The 25,992-nt window shown below is 45.1% G+C and overlaps 1 protein-coding gene across 3 annotated transcripts in view; it reads left to right on the top strand.

Annotated features, from left to right (window-relative positions):
• CDC42SE1 (CDC42 small effector 1) overlaps positions 1-25,992 on the top strand; it is a 433,771-nt gene that overhangs the window by 346,784 nt on the left and 60,995 nt on the right. For all 3 annotated transcript variants that reach the window (XM_069649771.1, XM_069649772.1, XM_069649773.1), the window contains one exon: positions 5,449-5,559. In XM_069649771.1, coding sequence (XP_069505872.1) covers positions 5,449-5,559 — 111 coding nt within the window. The remainder of the gene's footprint in view (positions 1-5,448; positions 5,560-25,992) is intronic.

Genomic DNA, 25,992 nt, shown 5'->3' with positions numbered 1-25,992 from the left:
GGCACACTCGGGAGGGAATTCCCATCAGCCTCCCTTCAGAGTCCACTGCCAGGGCTTCCTTTTAGTCAGTGGGGATTGAGCATGGTGACTGCCATTGACTATCTTTCAAGTGAGTACAGCTGCAGGACTAGGGCAGGTGACAGAGACGTGGAGAGAGGGCAACTGTGTGTGGCGGGGTGGTTGAGTATTTGAATGGATCAGTGGGAGTATTGATTTGATAGTTTGCATAGATGTACATTTGGGGTGTTTAATGGAGGCTGGAAATGTGCCGATGGTGTTGGGCCGTCCGCGAACATGGAAGGTGTGAGGCTATGCAGACCTTGCATTGCTCGGCTATCCGTCCGGCTGTGTTTGATTTGTAATTCGTGCTAACCCTGCATGAGATCCGTGTAGTTGATGCAGACTGGTGGTCTTTATCAGCAATATTTTATAACGTGGGATGCACATTTTTGCCCTCACCGCTAGCTATGATATTTGATTATTGGCGAGTGCCAAATTATGTGCTTTGTGTATGTATAAGACTGGGGTTGTGAGTGACTTTGTTATGGCTGGCTAGTAGCTTGGAACTTGAATTTTTGCACTTTTATTAAGTCATTACTGCTCATCCCCTGCTGCATTGTCTCATTAGCATGTATGGCATTTTCTAGAAGTACATTTGCAGGGGATTAGCAACAAGTATTGCAAACCCCACCTGTGGTCATTATTGCTAATCACCCGAATGCTTTTGTTCTTACTGATCACTCACCTGCTGGTCAGTATTGCAAATCCTGCTTGACGGCCCTTATTCCTCATTCCATTGGATGGCCATTATTGCCATCCATTCTTGATGTCGTTCTTCCTATGGGGGGGACAGGAATTTGGGTCTTTTTGGCCAATGCATTTGGGAAGAATAGCACCCAGCCTTATGCTTGCTTGCACAGTGATCCCAATTTTACAGAGCAGGAGCAATACCTGATATTCGAGAGATATTTCAGTTTGTGGCATGTGTAGAGGTAAGTGGTCTGCATTATTATTTGTATACATGCTGCTCTCTATCCAGCTGAGATTACATTTTCCATTTTGGGGAGTATCAAGCAATGTTCCCTCCAAGCTGTACGCATGTGCGCTTGCTCAGCTTCCTTTTGGGTGCCTCTCTGAAGAATTTTAGCAGCTCACACAGACAATTCCCACCTAGGCGAAAAGATTTAATCAGGAACAATCCACAGCAGGTACCCAGTAATGCTTTCTCTCCAGATAAAGCTAAATTTTACTATCTAGCCTTGATATTCTGGTGTAGCCTATATACATTACCCTATGCAAGCTTGACTTTAAAGAGATTAAAAAAAACTAAAAATACACCCACAAGAGATTAAAAACAAATATGAAAAAGTGGCTCCTTGAACATAGATACAACTAAGATATGCATGCACACATTAACCAAATGATCTCTCCCCACCCAGGACTCCTATACTCTACCATACTTGTATCTTAAGACTGAAACATCCGTCCCAGGCCACATTCAGATATTACCAGACAACCTCGACTCTGACCACCTTGGCTCTCCAAAAGGCTACCACAAACGTATACCTATATCAAGTTGTTTTAGTGTTATATGAATGGCATTGAAGCAGAACAATTTCTGTTTCAAGCACCACCCATACTATGTAACTCAATTGTCTGTTCAAATAGCAGATACTGACTGTAGGCTTTTGGATGTGTAACCTCATCCCATACTTCCTATTCTTTGTACATATTTCACAAAAGCACTTTATTGCGGCCTCTTGCAAGTTAACGCGTTATGAAATTCAACAATGTCATGTTCAGCACCTCCTAATTTAGCATTGGAAACATTACCCTGTAAGTGGAGAGCAACATTGCAATATCATTTGTTTCGCCTGCAAGAGATAACGGGTATGGACTATGACTGGTATTGGTCATATGCATTATTAGGGCAACGGATATTCAGATTGCTGGAATGCTTTTTACACAATGTGCATCCTTTTCACGTTTTCATAATTCCATGGGGCATAGACCATAACAGATTGTTAACTTGCTGCTATACAAAAGCGGTTTGACTGAGCACTTGTATAATCCTACACAACAATTTAAAAAAAGGTGGGGGTACGTTACAATCTTGTATGCACTTCATACCAATTGCGCACATGCAGATTCATGGCATTTACTTAGACTGCCCATAATATCGTAGTGAGGCTTTAAATATGTTTTGCTTGCAAAGTATTGTTGACATGCAAATAACCCAGTTAGTGTTTTACTGCTACAATCCCTCACTTTCTACAGAACCCAGTCAACTAGTATTGGAGGCTAACACAGGAGTCAAGGAGGGGTGGAAGGTGTGGCATGGTAGAGTAAGGAGTCGGACAAAGGGGTGGCATGTTTCAACACGTTATTTTAGATATAAAGAAAATAAACTACCTCTCCCTATTTCTAAAGGGTTATCCCCTCCTAAACAATATCAACTTGGGTGCTCGTTGTCAGGATGTTTGTACAAATGAAAAGTGTCTGTCCTGTGTCCAGAAACCTACTCTAACCCTACAACTTACTCCCTTCTCCTGGTGAACTGGCTCAGTCTAGCTCTTTCTCTACAATCCTTTGCTTTAGATTCTGATTCAACAACAAAAGTCCGGTCAGGAGAAGGACTCCTTTCTTCTGATCGACTTGTCCCAGCCTTGAGGACTGTCTTGGATTATTCTTTGGCAATAGTCCTCAAAAGTGTCTTTTCAAGTGCTTCTGAAAGCTTGCTTTACAGTTACAGCAATTCTTCCCTGTCTGACGTTATGAAGATTACCTCCAAACAGCTTCTGTTGTCTAATACTCTCTTCAATCATGCTTAGATTATCACTGTGACGAGGGGGATTCCTCCCAAGGCTTTCTTGACTTTTGAGCAGCCCACACCCCTACTGGGTCCCCCCTGTTTCCGTCACCTACAACGTGCCAGGACTGCTTTGCCGGTTCTTCCTGGGGCGATGGGCTTACTTTGCTTCAGCACTTCCTGCTTCCTTCACTCTCCCCGCTTTGTCCTTGCGGCGCCGCAGAGACTTGGGTCACACGGCTCCAACGCAGTTGCGGGACCACACAGTCCACCTCTGAACGTCACGCTGCCGCTGGCTTCTCTTTCCTTCTAATGGTCAGGGGTTTGGCTTCCACTGCAGAGCTCCATCGACCATCCTTAGATGTCCCCACCACCGGGGATCAGCTTTCATGCAGTTTTGCGTTCCCAGATTCGAACTTCCAGGGCTGGGCTGGCTTCATGCCGGCTGCTCTCTCTATCACGCATCCCGTTCTTGCTCTTTATTTCCTGTAGCTGTGTCCTCCCCGGCATACAGTTAAAGCCCTTCTTTACTGTTGTTGAACCAATCTTTATGCCTCCTTGGGGCCAACTCTTCTCCGTACCATGGTAAGGAAGCCTGGTATTACTCTGCAGGTTTCTTTGGCTCTTCGTCATCTGGGTTATTTTAGTTTGCAGACCAAAGGCTGAAGAGACATTACCCTAACGGACACTGTCATCAGGGATGTTTAACAGGGACTTAACCACTTTTCCCTTGGGACCAAAGGGTTCCTTCACAGAACAGGAGCACCTATCCCCAGGAGGACAGTCCCTCCCTGTGAGGTCCCTTCTTCCGCCACCCATAAGGGGACTAATGGGTAGTTGCCGCACCTCCCTAGCCTCACACGGAAGGGATTCCCCCTGGGGAGAAGTGACAAGATCCTGGGAATTGTCACAAAGGACACTGAATAATACTCATTCGGGGTGAAAAACAAATCAGCAACTTGCAAAAAACAAATCGGATGTTTTGCTAGTATAGTAAAGTGAAGGAAATGATGTGTTTGTTTCCTAAAGGATATGAAATTCTAGTAACAGTTTAGGAAACTGCACCTTCTGTTTCTTTCTATAGTCAGCTGCTGAGGGCTTTTCAATATAGTCATGTGGTTGCGTGTAATGCCTCTAGCATTCGCATGCATTCCCATGCATCTTGTGCAACTGATGAGTGAATTTAAGAAGAGGGGTTACTAGAAGAAGGCACTCGATCTGTTGTACCTCTGAGCATATTGCCATTGACTTAAACAGCAAATATATGTGATTTTCTTCAACAGGGCTCCAGAATAAACCTCCGTAAGGCTCTTGTTGAATTTTATCTAGGCTGTGGTGAGCAAGGGTGGGCAAAACTATATGCTGCATTATGTGCCCTGTCAGTGCACCTATGTCAGGATTACTTACAAGCAAGGCTCTGGTCTGATTTTACTCCCTAGCTTGAATCAAATGACTTAAAGGAGTATGAAAGTAATTATCTTTGCCAATAGGGATTTTTCATGCTTATTAAAATATGTTCTTTCCTCTTAAAATTCCTCTTGAGATCGGTTAGCAATATCAGTGTTCCTACTGATGCCATTGCTCTGCTGGTCGCGGATTCAAAATAATATCAGTGGCGCTTTATGGGTAGAAGCAGAGGGGGTAGGCTCCGATATGTTCATGCATTCCCGTGATTGTTGTGCACCTTTTCCTGTTTGTGAAGATTAAAAGGAATGGAGTATACAACATTTAGCTGGAAAGCTTGTTTTGAGTAAATGTTGTCACGACTCACAGGACAACATAATGTGGATACTAAGGAGAGGCCCAGGAAATCTGATCATATTTTGTGGTGCAGTTATTCTGATGCAATTATCTTCCTTAGACAAATTATGAGACATGGTCTCTTGGGCCTTGAATTTCTTCATTTAAAAAGGCACAGGAAGTCCTATTGGTATGTTTTCGGACACATTCCTTTTAGTTGCCATTATTTATTTGAATGTTTTGACAGCCACATAAGTGTTATACTCTATTTGTTTTTTGTAATAAACAGGAGTGTTTTTCTTCCCCAATTGCATTAAACACTTTCTGCATTGTCTCTGAGACGTTTTCACAAATTAATAGTCACAACTAAACCTATTGCTTATCCAGAGCGTACAAGGTTTTTTTTGTGCGTAAATGTTTTTTTCTCTGCACTGGAGTACTTTTGGGTAAGTACTATAGCTTATGTTGAAGTCTGAACTGTTTGATGAGCTATCACATGTTAAAGATTTGAATTGCAGTGGTTGGGAAGGGGAACCTCCCTTCCAACTCTTGGGTAGCTCACGTAGTATGAATGCTTACAAAGTGGCTTAGCTTGTTATTCAGTTGCACTAGAAGAATAGACTGGGTAGGATCTGTGCAGGCAAGGTGCATTCAAAATATGTAAATGCCCACTCAGCAGTGCTGTGGGGGCATTTACAGATGTAAATGTCACTGAGGTGAGTCCAACTACATTAGCTCTAGGCCCCACTTGAACATTCCTGGCTATGCCTCAGAGTTGAGCACATGGAAAATAATGTGTGCACAAAAGCTAACCATTTCCGCACTTGCAGAAAAATAGTCCGAGGGAACATTGATATCAATTCTCACCTGCATGTCTGCTTTTTTTTTTGTTGTTGCAGAAGAAGCGGCGGCGGCGGATTGATCGGTCGATGATTGGCGAGCCTATGAATTTTGTCCATCTGACACACATCGGGTCAGGAGACATGGGAGCAACAGATGGCCATCACATGGTAACTTGCTGGTTCACCTGTGCTATAGCAGTATTTCTCTGGGGGAGTGAGGGATTTTTATGGCTGTGTACAGATTTGGGTTTGAAATGTGACCACAGGCTTTAATTGTAAAACCTATTTAAGAAAAGTTACTGCTTCTTTAAAGGATAACTAGCTCTACATAGAAACTCGAATGCATTTAGCATCTGGCTTATAGCAAATGGTATCTTTTGGTATGCCTTGATCCAGCCCACTATTGCATCGTTGCTGGCTGCTGCAGATGGCCGACTTTGGCAGTCACTGCTCCCTAGCCCAGGATGATGGATGTGTCTCCTCAAAGCGAGGCCTTCCACGCAGGATGAAGGCTGTTAATGTCTGCGTCTGCCTTCGGTGACAGCCATTATCATTAATGTAATGTGCTGCTGGCAGGAGCCAGATTTAAGTCATTGTCTGTGAATTAAAAAGAAATCGGGTATAGTTAGGATGTAGAAAAGAGGTACACTCTGGAGCAAACCCTGCACACAGAGTGAAAACTGCAGGACCCCACACACCCTGGTTGGCACTCACTGTCAGGACGGTTGTTGGATAGAAGAAATGCTTGAGGGAGAGACAAGAGGCATTCTGTAGAGCGTGATCCAGGCTGCCATGCATACCACCAGCAGCCCACCCAGACCCTTTCTACCAGGATGACCGCAAGATGGAGCAAACACTGCAGGAAGGGCAGTATGCAATGTTTGTCATTCTTTGGTCTAACTTTGTGGGTACCCTAAACTTTTAGCTGCTTAAATGGTTTGTGCAATGGAGACTTCAACTGGAGTCTGTCACTGCAACCTCCTTTTCAATGAGCTTTCTCTGGTGTCCTATATGGCTTCCAGGACAGGGTGGCTTTTTTGAGCACTCCTTTTTGGTCACAGTGTAATTCTTCCATCTTGAAAGTAAGCTGGTGACTGCGGTACTTTTTGTTTTGGGTAAACGACAGTTGTAGTCCTCCTTACAGCATTAGTAGGCATATGGTCCTATCTGATAGTCCTAACCCTACCCCTTTTGTTTTGTGGCCTTTCTTTCAATGGACCACTCGGCACAGCCATAATAGCCGTTTTGCTCCTGTAGGCTCATCTGAAGTTCACAAAGTCGACCTTTTTTCTAAACCATTTTACTGATGTCCTCCTATTTTCTAATCCACAAATGTGTGGGTGTGCCTTAGGGTTTAAAATGTTCACTGGCCTGTCTTGATTGGCCAGCCACTAAAACCTAGGCAAAGTCCATGTGGAGATCAGTGGGAGTCCATGTTCATTCCTCAAATCCGGTCCTGGTATCACCTGAAGAATGCTGAACATACGGGCCATACTGGCTGTGCACCTGATCCTTTTCCTCTGCATTCCTCCTTCTGCGCTAATGGAATCCAGACTGGGGCTCTTCCTTTGCTTCTCCCAGCCTTGCTGGCTGGATGGCCTGGCCATCCTCGCTGGACTATTCCTAGCCTGCAGGCTGCAGCTTGTGATGTTCCTGGAAAATAGTCTTAGTGCCTGAAGGTGAGGGCCCCTCTCTGCTGTGCTGGCCTGGAACCAGAGTGGCTGCCTGCTACTCTGCCTTGGCTCTTTCTCGGACATGATGCCTGACCTGTAGACATTGTCTTCGTTATGGTACAGTCTTCATTCTGGCTGTCTTCATCCTTGGTTCTTCCCTGAGCTGCCCTGTCTTTCCTAGTGCCGCTCCTGATGGTGTCGCTCCTGTGCCTGCTTCCTCCTGGATTTTCTTTACAGGTGTGTTCATCACCGTGGATTGCCTTGTCTTGGTCCTGCCTGCGACTGGGGATCAAGTTGCACTGAGCAGATAAACCAGCCACCAACTTTCCAGACGAAATCCAAGTACTGAAAATCACCTAGACACCCGCCATTCTTTGAACGTTTACACAGCAGCCAGCACAGACTAGTCGTCCCCTGGGTCCTTCGACCCGGACTCCATGCTTGGTTGCTCCCTCCAGGGTCTCATGGCTCTGAGAGCAGGGATGTTTCTCCCCGCCCCCACCCCCTAATACTACCATACTGAACACCTGTGAGCCTGGGCTCACTCTGCAACTAGCTCCTTCTGCTCCGCTGGCACTCGAATTTTGGGGTGGAATCCTTTTTTAGTGGTCCCTGAAACACCCCAATCTGATTTACCAACCTGCAGCTCAGGGGAGTATCCAGCACTGCAAGAGCAGAGGGGGTGGGGGGCGAGCCGCGAACAAAGTCCTGCTACTTTCTCCCCAAATGCACTGTGCACAAACCCCTACAGTCACATTTGCGTCGGCAAACCGCCCACCCCAGCCCAATCTACTTGGTAACATTAGTGGCAGATGGCATTTTAACAAATAACAAAACAATAAAACTGCAGAATCATTACAGATGCAGGAAACTCATCTATCCGAGCCTTTCGGGCAAAATACACGAATACCTCCTAATTTGCATATGGATTGCACCAACAGAAGTGACTTCACCAACAGAAGTGACTTCACAGCAAAGGTAATTGCATTCCTCAGTGTTTGATACTTGAAGGCACCATGGAAGTGACTTTAGAATAAGTTGCCATAAGTAAGCTAAGTGGCAAATAACTTTGTGGTGTAAAATGTCTAAATTGCACTATTATTATATATAAAGCAATTCTATAGTCATTGGGCTTTTCTTTTAAAATAGCATGACATATTAACATAAGCAATGAAGTGAATTGGAATCACTTAGAAAGCTGTATAAAAGACACACTGCGATTACATTATTTTCCCAGGATCACCCACTTTGGTTAAATGGTAAAGTCGGGATGTGGATAATTTAAGCAACTGAGGTTTAGTTGATATATAAATATACATTTATTAAGGTTTTGCTCTACATTAAATGTGCTTAAATAATACTTAATTTATAGCAATGCCTTGGAAGCAAAACACATTACATGAAAAAAACTAGCCTTTCATAGTAAACTAACTATACACTATATACATTGTCCTAGAAATATGTTGAGCATTAAGAGTATGGCTTCAGTTATATTCTCCCCATCCTGCATGCAAACTCACAATCGCATCATGCAGATTAATGTGAGCCTAACAAATACCCCTTGGGTTCTAAAGCCATAGTCCTTGTTTCAAAAAGCGTGCAACATTATGCTCCCTTCTCACTTCTGATCACCCCCTCCCATTCCCATTTATTAGGGGACAAAAGTCCCTGCTAATATCCCCTCCCACCCCAATCAGTGCCTAATAGCTCACCTTGTAATGCTCTGTTGACACAGCAACGTTGGAGGCCTCTCTGCTGCCCGGTGCTCCTTGGGTCATTGACCTTGTAGCGGGACACCTCTGCCATTCAGAAAAGGGTATGGTGTCCTGATGCCAGGACAATGAGAGTGCCGAGTAGGAATTGCTCGGCACCCATTGTCCTGCCAGCGGGACACCTTTCCCGTTGGGCACCCTCTTTGAGGTGCCGAACGGATGAGGTGTTCCACTGACAAATTTTCTGGTCTGGCTCATAAGAGCCACAGGGTCAGGGGGAAGATTGCCTCCCAGCCCCCGGCTTGGTTCGCCACTTCTACTGCTGTTTTGGGGTGGAAGTCCTACTTGCCCTGTTGGACACCATAAAGGCAGAAGGTCTGCAGAGTATTTCACATTCTCTGTGGGTGAACTTTGAAACTCTGTTAAAGTGACTAAATAGGTATTTACCTGGGCTCTGACCTTTGTCCCTGATCCCTCTTGTGGCCCCATGTGCTTTCTGTACAATTAGGGTATTTTTAAAAGGTACCATTAATTTATTCTATTTATGTAAGAAAAATCTGTGCAGGTCACTTTTTCTTTTTAAAGAGTTTTTATTGAGCACAAGAGAACGTTTTCTGAACAAAAGCACTACAAATTCCAATTTTGCATGATAATATACTGTAAGCAAAATAATCATTGATGTAGCCTAGCCAACACCCACCGTTAAATAATACAATCTGTCAATGTTCCTCACACAACCACTTGATCAGAACAAACGCATGAGTTTCCTGTAAGGCAAGGCACACCACATAGTCTGTAGTCACTTTACCTAAGATAGAGAAGCTACATCGCTAAATACTGCTGAAGGACAGTGCTCGCTAATCTATAGACGCACCACAACACTGAAATGTCAGGTGTGGGGATTAGACAACTAAGGGAAGGGGGGGGAGGAGATGGGGGGTTTTTGGGGGCAGGGTTGCAAAGTTAAACCTAGAGAGCAGTGAATCCTTCACAGATCTACTCAGTGCTCCTAAAATTCTCCTTGCTCAAGGAGAATTTTGTTTTCCATCGCCGATTTAACAAGCACATACTTTCTAGCCAGTCCCCACATAGGTGTCTTTCATAGCTTTTTACACCTTTTATTGTTTTTTCTTTTTCTTGGTTACACTCTCCGGTATATCCAGAGTACCGACCCGTGGTGGGCTAGGTTCTTTTGTGGTGAGAAGACACCCTCCCCCCCCAAGATTATCAATAGTGGATATTTGGGAAGCGCACTGTCAAGAATCATCCCAATGTGTTCAAGCACACCTGCCCAAAAATGTCACTTAGCCACATATCTAGAACATAAGCAGCTCCGTTCCGAGCCTAGCACTCATCCAAAGTGCTCAGTCTGGTTCTAAACGTTTCTGCTGGTGTCCAGTATTGACGGTTATTTTTGTTGTTGTGCTGGGCGTGTCTAAGGTTCAAGTCGACCTTCAAGTGCTTTACATTAGCCAAATTGTTCGACCAGCATCTACTGCCAACACTGGCACCCAGATCATCCTCCCAGCCATGGCAGTCTCCATCTGACCCAACCAGAGTTACTGGTGAGCAGATAGCTCTTTCCCTTATAGATCAGCTAGAGAGCCATAAGCAAATCTACTAGCGGATTGATGGGACAAAAGGGACTAAGTAGAGAAATGCCATCAGGCTCTCGGAGGTGCCAAGGCAAGACATCGATGATCAGGGACTGGTGACTAAAAGTGGAAAATCAAGACCCCACCCTGGGTATAGGAGTGTTTGTTGGAAGTTCAACGAGTTGCAGGTTAAAGAGCAGGAAAAAAGGGGAACCCTAAAAGAAAAGAAATGCAAAGACGTTTCCTGGGGCGGCATAAGGGTGCAAGTTAATAAAGGAATGAGACAAAGGAATATGTAGGCTCAATGTTCCAACAGGCAAAACTATCCAGGTTGCCAATTCAAGTGGAGTAATCCAAAACAATCAAAGGGCCCAGGAGAGTAGTCTTCAGTACCATTTCCAAACATGAACCAGGTGGCACTTTGTGCAACAAAGCCAAAGATCCACAACACAGGAAATCCAAAGAGCTAGACCAGAAGGCAACGCCACTCGTGCACCAAATACAGTTGAGAAGCAGGTTTCCAAGAATACACTGCAGTTTAAAGACCTTTGAATCCGGTCAGAGCTCTTAGACGTCACTTTGTGCCTATCATGTCATGTGACTGCCTATCCTGCTTGGGACCATGGGAATTTTGATCCTGTGCACTGCTGGAGCCTCGCAAAGTGTTTGAGATCCCAGAGTCTCCTCGGGAGGTCCAATGGGTGGAATGTGTTGCTGGAGCTCTGGAAGAGAAACTGTCCTGGATTTGCCGCCAGTGAGTACATAGACATCCCAGGAGACGCTGCAGAACTGTCGGTATGCGCATGACACCATTGGCCCATATCTCACGTTTTAGTGTAGATGCCAACAGATTGCCTGACACAGAGGAGGTTAAGTAAGTTAAGGGGTCAACGAAATCTACCTGCAGCACATTTCTCAACCTATGAAAAAGGGCTCTGAATATCCATCTGAGACATTTGTTGAGAGCTTATATTTAAATTTCAACGAGTCACAAGACCGAAGAAAATTGTCAATTCACATGTTACTTATCTTATTGACACTAGCTTTCCCCCATCCTTGCGAATTCAGTTTTTTTTACTGCAGATCCTATGCTCCGGGTTGCCCCAAAGCAAGGCCTCTGGGTGTAATAAACTGTTTTCACACATGTCCTTTCTTTGCTTGCGTTCTGCTTTACGCTTCTCTAAACGCCAGTTTGATGTTTACCTCTAAGATTTCCTTCACGTCCCTGGAGATCTTTAATCCTAGGTAAACAAAGCCCTCATCTGCCCTTTCTAAACCCGATTTCAAAAGAGGGCCTTATGAAATGAGTGGGTGATCGGGAAGACTTCTGTTTTGGAAAAATTAGCCTTTGAATAAGATCTCCCAAAAGGTCTTCAGCAGGTTGAAACGGCCAGCAGATGAGGTCTAGTGAGAATACAACTAGGTAGTCATCGGTGACAGCAGAATTTGGAGATATGCCCCTAATATGGCCTCTACAATATCTGCCTTGACCTGAATTATGGCTGCTAGGCTTTCTATGGAGAAATTAAAGTATGATGGCATGGACAACTCTGCCATGTACCTCCTCCAACTTACCTGCTTCCATTTGTTTACCTCGATCTTGGCTGAAGAATTATTATACATGGCACTAAGCAGACCTTTTCTGGCAAAAACAAATGTTTCAGTGTATGCAGTATATGATTCCACCTCGCACAGTCAAAAGCCTTTTCAGCATCGATGCTGACCACTGTGGAAGGTTTAGAGTTGTCCTATAGCTATGAATCATGTTTAAAAGTTCCCAAATTTTCTCGACCCCTATGCCTTCCTTTAATAAAGCCCATTTGATTAGCATGGATAAGTCCTGGTATGAGGGCATCCAATCATAATGCAAACACCTTTCACAGCAGTTTCATGTCTGCATTAAGGAGTGACACAAGGTGGAAATTCCCTCATAAGATTAGAGGGTGCTCCGGCTTAGACCATACATAGATGATTGCCTTGGACATAGAGCCTGGTAGGGAGACACTTTCCCAATAGTTTCTCCAACCGAATTTGACATTGAACTATGTAGGCAAACCACCTTGGCCAGTGTACTTGTTGGGTTTCATAAATTTGGAGTCTTCCGGTAACTCCTCAGTTGTGATATCTGGCTCTAGGACCTCTCCGACTGCTTCACCTAAGCTAGCAAATTTGAGGTTGTAAGAAATATCACTGTTAGACTATACAGAAGGCCAATCCCTGTTGACGGTGGAATAAACCATGCTTTTTTGTTCTGTCCTTTGTCTACCAGAAGCCGACCAGCCTTATCCTCAAACTCCCAAAAAGCTTGCCAAGTATAGAAAACTCCCCTCTAAGCCTCTTCGGTAAAATCAAACTTTAATTTACTTCTCATCCCCTTAAAGAAGAGAAGGTTGGCTTCCTAAGGTCCACTATGTATTGCATTTCTTTTTCTCCAAGCATAGATTCTTCCTTTCTTCATGCTTTCTTTTATGCAGCTGTGATTTAAAACTAGTAATCTCCTTTCTAATAAAGGCTTGTACCGCATCCCAGAACATGAAGTAATCTCCTACTGAGTCAACATTTTCTGCAAACATACTAAGGAATATTGCTACTGTGGCAAATCAGTAGGGGGACTAGGACAACAAAGGGTCATGGTATAAACTTGCTGATTCATATAAAAGGAAGCCCAACTGGCACTATCACTATGAGGAAAATTCCCTGCTTTGAACACAAAAACCAAGGGTGCTAGTTGTAGTCCAAAATACTGAGTGCCCGAACCTAATTCCTAACTGGCTCTACCACTTAAGAAAAACGTATCTGAAAAGAAATGGAGGCTTGTACAACAGCTGTGGAATGCGCTTCTGCCTGGCCTGGTTCTTGGAGGTCTTATCTCGGTCTCATAGTTCTGGTAGGATATCCCTACACAGTATCCAGTCCTCTTGTAGTTTGTCGATTAAAGTAGAAGTGTGTTTTATACAGTTCTTGCTTTCCCCCTTTCAGGGAAAAAGACCAGTCCTCTTTCTTCATATTTACCACTGGTTAACTTCCTTCAGGAACAATGTAGCTTTTATGTAGCATGTACTTGCACATCCATTAGTACAGAACTTGATGCAGCCACACAGTGAGAAGGCACCACCAACAAGCAATTGCCCACTCAGCAAGACAAAGGGACGACCATAGATGATGATGATGCTGCTGGATTGGCTCAGAAGCACTGGCCATTTCTAGGATGGAGTGCTAGGACCGAAAGAACTGAACTGGATGCAGTGGTACGCCAATAAGCAATTGCAGACCCAACAGGACACAGGGATGACCTTAGCCTAATGGCCCCGATCCCCAAATGGAGATACTATCCCCTCGACAGGCACTGGAAGGTCATCAGGAGCAGGGTCTCCCTCCAATCCACACAGACACTCAACACACCAATATGCTAACTCTCTTCTCTGCACCAACAAACAATAGAATGCAGCTATACCCCTTGATTAATTCGACCTTGCTGCACACATACTTGTACACCTCCATGGTTCCATGGTCACCTCAACAGTCTTTAGAATGCAGCTATACCCCACGAAAATCGGCCTAGCTGCACACATCACATTCATAAACTGTGTCGCCAGAATGCAGCTAACCCAGACCAATTGGCCTCGCTGCACACATTCAACCACTGCACCATGCCTACCACTAGAATGCAGCTACACACCACTTAATCCGCCCTGGCTGCACACATACCGAATGCACCCAAGCACTATCTACTACACTACTCTCTTTATTGACCAAAACTAAGGTCCGCAAGGGCGTTCAACCCACAGTGCTTTGGAATCATACCAATGGTAAAAGGCGCTATACAAATGCCCCATAACATATCAAGCCTTTTGTGGCACTGCGACTCCCCAAAGTCCTGTGGCGCTGTGGTATGATTGTCTCTCAATTCAAGCACTTCTGTACATTTGTTGGCTTCACCAGCCTGGATACAAATCACATGTTTTCCTTTGACTCCCTGGTTCACAGGACGTATGTCCATATAATGGCTCACTTTGATACTGATAACTGCTTCCCCAGCCTTCATAGATGGTGTTCCTGTTTCTTTCACTCTCAATACACTGGGCTGCATGCCTGTTCCATGCTTTCACATTCATGGTGCCTTCTCCGGCCTTGATATGCAATACTCGTAACATTCAACATTCTCATTCCAGAATACCTGGGTCTTGTGCTCCTTCTAGTCTCCCAGTATTTCGTACCAGGAATGGTTTTGGCAGTCTCTGTCCCACAGTTTATCGCCCTCACTGACGTCCTCACAGCAGGAGCATTTGTCTCACTGTTTGTGCTCATCTCTCTTAGACCTACAATCGCCGTGTGGAACTCGGAAACTTGGGTTCCCTGCTTGTTTCTGGTTTTGGCGTCAGTTGACTGGCACCCATCACACCACTGAGCTTTACTGGTCGCACCACCAGAAAATACTGTTTTCCCGTCTAGGCTCCCTTCTTAACCGGAGCCTCCTGCTTGGTCAGCGTACCTGCTTTGTAGCCTCCAGCTAGCAGGTTTGGCTCCTGCTACACCACTGCTGACTTCATGGCTGTATCTGGCACTGCCTCTCCAGGACGTGTTCCCAGAGGCTCACCACTGCGTACCGTGGATTCTCCTCCCTGCGTAGATGTCTTGCACGGCTTCCCAGGTCTCTCTCCATTCACAGTTTGTATTCAGTGCATGTACGTCAGTACAATAAAAGGTGTGTCCTTCCTTTATGGCAGCCCGCAGATAAGTCAGCATTACCTGAAGCCGATAGGGTGTGAGGAGGATTGTTGGTACTTGTAGTAAAAATCTGCTAATACTATGTTCTTCCAGTCCCATGGATGCAGATGATGTCCTTTCAGGGAATTCCTCATTGGATGCGGTGTCCTTGTCCTCACGAGGGGAGGCACTCCCAGTGAGTTCCCACTTACCCAGACCCCTAGCGAGTGTCTTGCAGAGCCGGCTCACCTCCCTTGCCTCACAGGGGGTGGCTCCCCTTTGGGGAGAAGGGACGGATTATCCAGATTCGTCTCACTACCCTTTTCAAAATATTCCTAATTTGTTAGTAGGCTAGAACTCTCCAAGGCCTCCTCCCAACGCACAGATCAAGGGTGAATCCTCTGAGTCTCCACAAACTCTGTAATAACGTTACAGCTGCATTTTTACCGCTCTGCCCAAACCATGATGAGGCCCAAAGTTCCTACGAAAGTTGTGACAGAGTTCCAGGCAGTTTTATTGTGCTGAATTATGGGAAGGCTAGGTCTTGTGGTCTCACATGCTTTTATGAAATGTGACACTATTTCTTTCTCTATGAATATTTAAAGTAAACACGTGCTCCCTGGAATCAAATCTAGTATACGGTCTCTTACGCCCATGCAGTTGCATGAAGCTATCGCAACAGTTTGAGAACCCACAACAGGGATCATTATAACTTGAAGATCACTGGTAGTCTGGTCTACGTGACCCATACACGCACACAGCTGTGGCGCTTCACTTAAGTTCATCCCATCTGTGGTGCATTCTATTTGACCATGTCACTGACTTGTTATAGAGATCACACTATGCTCAGAGCTTGGAATGGCTAAAGGTCAAAATCTGCAGACTTACCATGACACGTTTCTTTACATCTGGCTTTTTCCTTAATTGTAGATACTTCTCACCAAGTGTCACCTGACTGTAAAATCGTTACGCTATTGGGAACAAGTAATGCTTCCATCAAGTGGGTATGAACATCCACAATGATAAATGGAGCGTACACCATGGAACTGGTATCCTAAGGCCAGGGCTTACTGCTGACACCTGGAATTGCTTGGGTGTAAACCCCAAAAAGGTGGCCATTCCAATCCCTGAAAATCGTGGTCATCATTAAGCAGTGACAGGTACAGGTAAGGGCTACTGAATATGTAGTAGAACAGGTGCGTGGCTTTCTCTTGCCTTGTAAGTTCAGAGCTAGGTATCTGGAGGGGCCTCAGAATTGGACCACTCGTCCGGCTTAAACTTACTCGTGAACTTTGATTCCTTCAGTCAAAGAAGAGTGAACCTAATACCAAATTGTCATGGTTTTTCATCAATTTGTCTGCATGAGTAATGGAACTTGCAAAGCAATCTGGGTGTGAGCTTGACAAGGATGCTCATTATATTTGACATTAGGAATTTACATGCAGATCTTTGTGTGGGTGGCAATCCAGGACCCTCTGTCTTCTCAAACGCAAAGCCCATCCACCCCTCCCCAAAATTGCACTAGAAAGCATTAATGTGCCATTTCACGTCGGGTGCATAAGGCCACACTCTCACTCCGAGTCGTCGATTGGTAAAGGCCTTTGCAGGTGTGAACTTGTATTCTTGTCTTGTGAAATAGCTAGCAAAAGGCATGATGTTTCCCACATGCAAGTGAGAGGATTAACATGCCTCTGTATAGGCCAATTTAAAACCATAGAAAAGTATTGTTCTTCTTAGACCTAATAGAATGATTTCAGGTGAGCATTGGACTCCACAAGATCAGAGGCTCAGAGACGTCCATGGCTTTAATCTAGATAATCCGGAAGATGATTAGGAACTCTGCAATTGAAGGGAGATCAGAAGGACGCTATATCATCCAACAAATTAGTGCAGGTATTTTTGGCGTGGCGAAAGGTCTGCTCTTTGCTGATTACAGGATATGTCTGGGGTCTGCAACCTGTGGCTCTTCAGATGTTTGGACTACAATTCCCATGATTCCTCGCCATTGACTATGCTGACTGGAGATGGTGGGAGTTGTAGTATAAAACCTCTGGAGAGCCAAAGGTTGCAGACCCCTGGATATGTGAACAACAGAACAGAATTGTTCTGGCAGAGTCTTGGAGACTGTAAACTTCTCGATCACTCTTCGCTTCTAAAGAAAGGGCGAGGCACAAAAAAAAGCTTCCTCTAACATCCCGTGTGAATTGAATGGAAGACCTTAGGGGAACGTGGAGTTCTGGATCCACAAAGATTTAGCTGGGTGACACAATGCAGTTTGTTTGGATTCAGGCCTGACAAGTTTTCTATAGCCCTATGTACTGAAGTTGAGCGTGTTTCTAAGTGCACCCGATTGTGACATACAAGGGGGAATCCAGCTTGGAGAGAGACGGCTGTGCTTGGGCTCATACAATATGTGTCTTGGACCCAGAGCCAATAACTGGGTAAGCCTACTGCCACCACCTGGAATGTATTCTTCAAAGAGCTCCACAAACAATGTACCTGTAAGGCATTCAGAAAACAGCCAGAGACCCGCGTGTTCCCAAAAATTAAATAGCTCTAAACAGCTTGCAGCTAATTGAGACCCACATGTTACCCCTGCCCTCTCACCCAGTACCCAAAAGAAAAACGCTGAACCAATTTTAACCCTAGGCTCAGTGTGACCTGATGGCTCCATGAGACACCACGTGTCCAGTGTTAGTATTTTCTTTGTCTGGTCCAATTTTGTTAATTGCAGTGTTCAGTGACCAAAACATACATTTATCTTATTTTTTTATGGAAACCCTAAGACTGGTGATGTCGAGTGACATAATCACTTGGTCACGCTATGTGTTCCCTGGCAACTCTACTGCAACCAGTTACCTGAAATGTGACATGTGACAGACTCTTCCTTATCCCTTTGGCCTTTTGGGAATTTTGAGACATACATACGGCCTGTCCACCTACACCTATCCCCGGTGATGAAAATCTTGAATATCCTTCCACTGTGGATGCATCAACATTTATAAGTAACTTTATCAGAAATTGTGCCAGTTTGTTGAACATAATCAACCATGTGCTTCCATTTGAAGATCATTGCAAAAAGTGCAAAGTCAGGTTTCTTTTCTGCATCTAGCACGATGAACAGAGCATACCTGCGCCAATGACGTCACAAGGGCGGTGTGCCTGCAAAATCCTGTTATTTGAATTCCCTCAGAGGGCCTTCACCTTGTAAGGATAACTAGCATGGGCATCTTGAGGAGAACCATCTCCGGTTCCGGCAGCACCTCAAAACCTTCCTCTTTGCTTCGGCTTTCTCTCTCCCTCTCCCCTGCTAAATTCTCGACTGAATCTGCACCGAATCTGCAACTGGGCCACTCTCACCGACCTCGGTCCTGGGCCCAGCCTCTCTCCTCTTGCACTGCCTCCCTGGCAACCCCTGCACTGAGGGACTGTCTCTGTATCCCTACAGCCCCCCCTTTCCCAGCACTTGTCTGCACTTGCCACCAGCTGGCCCTATTTATTTACTTATTCTACTTACTTGTACTGCACTTCCCCCTTCCACTTTTCCCTTCCCCCTACCCCTGCCCTTGCGCGGTCTGAATGACACCTGGCCTAGTAGGATCGTTGTCTGTCTTCCCCTTGTTCCCCCCTCCCTGCCTCGTCACGCCTTGAAACACTTGTGTATAGGCGCGTTACAAATGCCATGTCATATCATATCATCTTGCAGGTTTGAGCCCCAAATCACTCAAAATGCTCAACAAAATCGAAAACAATATTTGCCTGAAATGCAGCATTGGTTATTGTGTAATTTTTTACAGAACATCAGTGGAAGAAACACAGGATAACATGTTTTCTCCTTTTCACCTTCAAAAGCGTTTGCTTCTTGAGTGTGATTGGTGGTGGTGCTTCGAGGGTGGGATCAGAAGAAATGGTGGTAGAAGAACCGTAATGGTACTTCTTGAAAGTTACTCATTCACCTCCTGCGACTTGCCATGGTTTTGTTTCCCCTTTGACCTGGGTGTTAAATCAAGTGGTTTGCTTCCAATGATGCTCGTACCTCTCAATTTGCAAGCATTTGTCGAATTCTGTTCAACCTCATTTCAAGTGTGGCGAACAGGAATGAAGAGACTGGCCAAGTGATGCAATAGTGGTTTCTATAGAGTTTTATTAAATGAAAAACCAAACCTATCTATCCCCAACTGTAAGGGGGATTTCCCTACTTGGATGCTCGTCGGGAAGTCTGTGCGAGTCCAAACAAAAAGGCAGCGCCCCATTCACAGAGGCGCCACTATCCCTGGTGCTAGAACAAAACACCATACATTCCAGCTACTATTTGCATCCAGGAGAAGGGAGCGATCTCTTGGATTACAAAGCGTCCAAACGCCTCTCAGGTTGTTGTTAGGGCGATTGTATCATTTTTTTAGGCTTCATCCCCTCTCCTAGTGAGACCCCCAGCACTTTTTGCTGGACCTCTGGACCGTTTTCTTTCTATACTGAATGAGGGGAGCCTTTTTTCTCATTCATTCTTATTTGCTCTGACCTTTGGAACTCTGTTCTGTGTTTTACCTTTACTATGGAGTTTGCTTTTCGCCATATCTCTTTAAAGGCATCTGTGTTTAACCTTGGCAGCACACAGCACCCTATATGTGTTGCTGGGGACTCTTTGGGTTCTCCTTTGAGATTCTTTCCTTATCCATACTAAATACAGTTCTTAAGGATAGAGTGATACTTTGTATCCTTTCTAAAACATTATGCTAGGAGAGTTTAGCACACACCATCTTATGTGGAGTGCTAAAGGGATACCTAGTATCCCCCTTCTCTCGGCTCCTGTGACGTTTTTAGCACTGTGACAACCCAGCAGTTAAGGCTGGTGGCAGTGGACATGTTCTACCAACTATTGTTCTATTTTTAACTGCAGACTTTATTCACAGTCTCCGTTGTGCACAATAGGGTCACCTATGCTCTTACATTGTGGCGCCTCTTTTTTATGTTTGCCATTTCTCGTGTGGTTGTCTTTTGTTAGCTGTTGTACCATTCTGGGAGGACAAGGTCTGTGTGTGCGTTTTGCCTTTGGCTGGAACCTTTGGTTGTCCCCGCCTAGGCATTTGTGTCTGGGCAGGCAGGAAGTGGTGGAGGAGTTATTCACTCGCCTGCCGTTTGTCTGCCAGAGTGCCTGAATGGAACCAGTTCCCACTGGGGGTTGGGTGGGCTGGCTGTCCTGATTGGACAGCCACCCGCTACTTTCTGTAAAATGCTGAGTTTGCAGAGAAGTGTGTGGGGAAAACCAAATAAAAGGTGATGTTTCTGAGGTTAAAGGCAAGTTGACCACTTGAACAGAAGAACTGAAGCTGAAGCTGACTAGAGACGCCTAAAGACCCTTCCAATCACTGTGAAGCGACCACTGCTGTCCTGACCCCATTTTCTAATCGACAGAGGAGCTCCAAAGAGGACTCCTTCCCTTCTGTCTGGTGGGTCCAACCAGCCCTGAGACAAACTACACATTGAGCCGTCTCTCGAGGTGCTGTGCCTTTCCAGAGCTGCAGACCTCGAATACCAGGAGACCTTCGACCCATTTGCAGTGCAACGTCTTCACAAGGCCAAATCCATCCAGAACTTTGGTGAGCTCCAGTTGTACCACCAGAGGCACGATCCCAATCATTGAAGTCCCCTTAACAGATTGCAGGACTTCGGAATCAAAGAAGATCGACCTGGCAAATACCATCCTTTGTTGGTGCTGAGAAAAAGATGTCAAAACCGCAGACCGACCAAGGAGAATTAAGAAAGCCATGACATGTCTGCTCACTTCCTTGGCCCTGTACAGCTGGCTGTTGGGAAGCAGACCAAGGACTCAACCTTCATTCCCTGTAGAGATTGTACATCCACTACCTCTCTATCTACTGTTCGTGTCTGTGCGGGTGATTGTGCAAATGGGTAGGGTTAGCGGTTGTAGCGCAGTTGTTGGACCGGCCAGGTTATGCCACCAAAACTCAATCACCGTCCCTTAGCAGGGTCAACTTTCATACTTTTGGTTATCAGTGGTGTTCTGCCACTCCACCTCTTGCTCGCCTCGACTCTCACCCACCGGCCACCAAGTTTCACTTGTATGATGCTTGCCGTTCCACCACCATGCAGGACGTCTAGTCCCTATTCGGCCTGTGGGACGTCCTCTTACATTCCCTTGAACCACACCCTCCATGTCTCAAGCTCGAGCTTCTCGAGCCTGCGTACAGGCTCTCGCTTGCCTTCAGTCTCTCTCTGGTTCTCAATTTCTTCCTCTGCCTCGACTGCTCTGTCTTGTTTTCTCTCTCTGGTTCTGGTACTCTCCTCTGGTACTTTCCTCTGGTACTCTCCTCTGTACCCATACCCTTTTGTTTCTTTCTGATGCCCTGATACAGTAACATCCATTCCATTGATTACAGCTGTTCGTTTTCCCGGTCGCTCGTATCATTCTCGAGTGGTTCTTCGTCTCTGTACCTAAAAAATCAGGATGGTTTGATATTTTGCAATGGTTTTGGACTTGAGTTTAGACCCATAACGTTCAAGTACTATCATCATCCTATCGGGTTGGGGTTTAAAGGGGCTGTGCCTCCCAATTGCGTCCTTATCCCCAGGAGAGGAGTCTCTCTCCATAAGATCCTCCTGCATGTTTGCCACCCTCAGGGGGACTATTGGTTAGCGCCATCACCTCCCTTACCCCATGGAGGGGGGTTGTATCCTGGGGGGGATAGATGTCATCTGAAGGATCGTCGGACAAGCCACATACCCCTTGGGGTGTTGTGGAGTAACGAGTCAGACACAGGGGTGGCATGTTTCAACACTATTTAATTTTAAAAATAAAGAAAATAACCTACCTCTCCCTATCACTAAAGGGCTATGCCTAGCATAACACATATAAACTCACATGGTGCTTGTTGTTAGAATGCTTGTCCAAATTAAGTAGGATTTGGGTTGTTTGCCCGCAACTGAAAGATTAGCAGCCGAAAAGACTGTAGCCAACGTGACCTTTACGGCCAAACAACCTATACATTAGGAATACACTTCCCCCTCCAGCCCCCCCATCCTCCACCACTTACCTATTTTCGGCACACCTCCTTGCGTGCTGTTGCCGCCGATCCCCTGACTCCCTGGGAAACCGGTTTTCTGCTTTTCTGCACTTACATGCTTGGGAACCAGCGCGGCAGGATCCTTTTTTTTTTTTTTTTTACATCTTTTTATTGATTTACCGGGGGACACCCTCCCAATCCCCATTCCCATTATAGCGAACAAGGGGAGTGGCAGTCACCCCCACAACCCCGGATTCCCTTGTTTGCTGTAATGGGTTCGAGTGGCATATTATATCAAATTTTTTGTTGTACGAAACTCATTGCTTACATCAGAGTCCTCCTACATGTTTTTTGGGGCTTGCGCCTTAATGTGCTTACCAAGGAAACTTAATCGCATTTGCAGGTAGCTCAAGCAAGGAGCATGACGACTCTGCGGGTGTGGTGGCTAGAAAGGTGTCTAGAACAGAGGCAAATTAAAAAGTTGGACAAGGGACAAAGGTCCACCGCGCCCCCGTCCTCTTCCCCTTTCACATCCAGGGAGGATAGCTCAGCGGCAACATGCTCGCCTTGGAAGCAAGATGACACAGAGCAACACGGGTTCGATCCCCGGGTCCGCGCTTAGGAACCTGTGGGTATTAAGCGCGTTATAAATAATCTATCATATCACATCAAAGCCAAACTGCCCGGGCTGACCAAGGTCTCCCACTGGGAGTTTATCTTTATAATGGTCTCATCAAGCAGACCATTTGCAATGGGTAGGGTATTAGTGATGTTAACCAGTAAATGGCTGCGAACATTACTATGGCACTTTTCCCCCCAGAATCCTATAAGGTTTTATTAAGCTATGATTGTTAGGTGATTAGACATTATGGGGGTGTAGAAGAAACTGCAAGCAGTGTGAAACCATGACCGTGCATTTTATTTCACTTTGTGTCTTTAGGAGATTTTTTGTTGGTACTTATTAAAGGAATAGTGCACTCAAAATATTATTAGCTAAAACGATGGGCAGTAGTCTAAAATATAGTTTAAACATATTTTGAATGAAAGTTCCTATGTAAACGCAGCGTTTACATGGGAGCATCCATTTTGCCATTTCAGGCAGCCTCCTCAGCTCTGCCCTGGCGGCACTAAACAAGCAGCAAAAGCCCCCTTCTGGGAGCTTTTGCTTACTGCAGCCAGAGCAGAGCTGAGGAGGCTGCCTTCACTTTCATTTTATGTTTTTGGTGCTACCCAAGCCCAGGGAAGCACAGACCACGTAAAATGAAGGCAAAAAGCAGAGGCATGGCAATTACAAATACAACGTGGAGAACCACAGAAATCATAAATGCAACAAAGTTGTTATTCTGACTGCGGCGGCTTTTGCGTGGAATCTCCTGGGCTCCAACAACCCTGAAGGAGATCGAGGAGACTCCAAGCAAAAGCCACCGCAGTCAGAATAACAACGTTGTTGTATTTGTAAATACTGCAGCATTTACAAATATAACAACGTTGTATTTCTCACTGCGGCGGCTTTTGCTTGGAGTCTCCTGGACTCACTCAGGGTTGGGGGAGCCCGGGAGACCATGCAAAGCCGCCATAGTGAGAAACACTGCTGCATTATTAAACACAACCGCGTTGTGTTTCTGCCTGCCTTGGCTTTCAAAAAACGCTGCAGTTTTTCTTTCTAGGTTTCTCTGGCTTCTCCGGCTCAGAGGAGCGCGAGAATCTTAAAAAGAAAACCGCAGTGTTTTTTAAATACAACAGTGTTGTATTTATGTTTGGGGTAGCTTCAGCTTGGAGCCCAGAGTGCTCCAAGCTGAAGCTACCACAAACATAAATACAATGTTTTAAAAGCTGCGGTTTTCTTTCTAAGTTTTCCGGGCTACTCCAGCCCGGAAAACTTAGAAAAAAAAAACGTAGCTGGTGCTTATAAAATAAAAAAGAAATAAGCACTTCCCCAGATGCAGCTTTCCTGCCTGCAGTCTCTGGTCTCCGTCCTCCAGCACCAATTAAGCAAAAGCCACCCAGTGGTAGCTTTTGTTTATTACAGCTGGCTGGCTTTTGCTTCATTAGTGCCGCAAGGGCAAGCACAGGAGGCATCCATTTCACAAAATGGATGCCTCCTAGTGCTTCCCATTTTTAAGTTTGAGCTTTATTTGCTCAATACTTTACATAGGGACTTTTTAAAAAGTTTTTTTTAGATATATTTTTTATTATTGGCCATCTTTTTAGCTAATAATATTTTTGAGCGGACTATTCCTTTAATTGCCTGCTGCAGTATTGATGCTTCCATTCAGGGAAGAGAAAATAACACTGTAATCATATGGGGACATATTCAATGAGTGGAAAAAGTGGTGGTAAAAGCGCTAACCACCACTATATAAGTTGCACCGGATTTTGTATAATTTGGCCAGCGAAGTTGGAGAGTGGGACATTCCTTAAAAGTCTGCTTGCTGTTAGAGTTCCGCCTGCCAATTCTGCTTGGTTTTCTACAAACATATATTTTTATGCTCGTGAAAAACGAATGGCTTTCCTTGGAATCTGCATGACATTTAAACCTGATAAAAGCAGGCAGGTCCCAAAGGAACCCATTGAAGATGGCTCCCATAATTTTTTCTTGGGGGGGGTGGCATTTATACTTTTATACACACAGTGGAAAAGGGAAGATTAAAAGTGATTTCACCTGTGCTGTACTATTTACTTTTCTACTATGTGGTGGAAACAATTGAAAATGCATTCAGAGTACCGTATTTTTATTTTATTGTTCTACAGAAGTGATCACCTCCGTGAAACTTGGGATTCAAAACAAAATAACCCCAATAGACTTTTTGATCAGACAACATTGTTAGATTGGTTATCAGGTGACCTGTGAACTCTTATAGTCATCTGTATAAAAAGGAGTATTATTATATGTCTTCAAACCCAGACATTAAGACATTAATACATATTTGTACCAACTTGAGCTAGGAACATACTTGGTAAAGTACCTACTTTTCAGACGAAACTGAAATTCTGGCTTTACCACAGTTTTTGATCCTAGGTAAATGATTTAATCTCAATGTGCTTTACCTGCCAAATATAGGTGCCCCGAAAAGTGATTCAGTTTAGTGTGCACTACTCCCCATCCCTCCCCACCCCCAAACAAAATCCTCCCTCATGGTTTAATCGACTAGTTTTGCTCCATATATAACAGTGACCCTTCATATTCACCATACAAAGAAGCAGATTTTTCTAAATGTGTATGTTGTATTGAGGATATTGGTTACATTTTTTCCGATTGCTGTTGCATCCTGGCTCTCCATCATACCAGCACTCTTACACACCCTCACCTCAGTAAAAAGTTCACTGCATAAATAGACATGTGTGCTTCAAAATATTATTGATCCCCAAAATGTGCCATTCATGCTGAAGTATTCTAGGGCGGGTTTGGGGGGCCAGGGGGGCTGTCTTTCATAAGATGCCCGGACCGAAAGTTCCTCCTTAGCGGCCTGCTGGGAGTAGCCACAGTGTTCAGGGGACACATTGTAGGAGTGTGCAGAATCTGAGATGGATTAAGGCCTGGGGTCCGCGCCGATCAGTTCTCGAGGAGGCATCATCCTTGATTCTTCCCAGCCAGGCCTTGAAGACATGGTGGGCCTTGAAGACATGGTGGAGTGGGTTGGCATGGTGGTAATGGGCAGAATGCAAGGTGACTGGGTGTGAATGTTGAAGCAGAGTGCATAGAAGAGCAAGTGGAGAGCAAATAGTAAGATCAGTAAATTGATGTTTATTTTGCTCTGGGTTTGTACTGTTTTTACTCTTACGTCCCATTCCCTTTCCTCCATACTGTATGGGCGTCCCTTCCAAGGGACAGGAGACGGAACCTTTTTCACCAGAAAAACCTTCTTCCCCTTTAAATTTAGAAGTGCGCGGG

This window comes from Ambystoma mexicanum, chromosome 1p (assembly GCF_040938575.1).
Source record: "Ambystoma mexicanum isolate Mex_15411 chromosome 1p, UKY_AmexF1_1, whole genome shotgun sequence".
In the NCBI taxonomy this organism is placed as follows: Eukaryota; Metazoa; Chordata; class Amphibia; order Caudata; family Ambystomatidae; genus Ambystoma; species Ambystoma mexicanum.
Note: the sequence above shows the minus strand (reverse complement) of the source record. Positions and strands in the feature narration are given on the sequence as shown.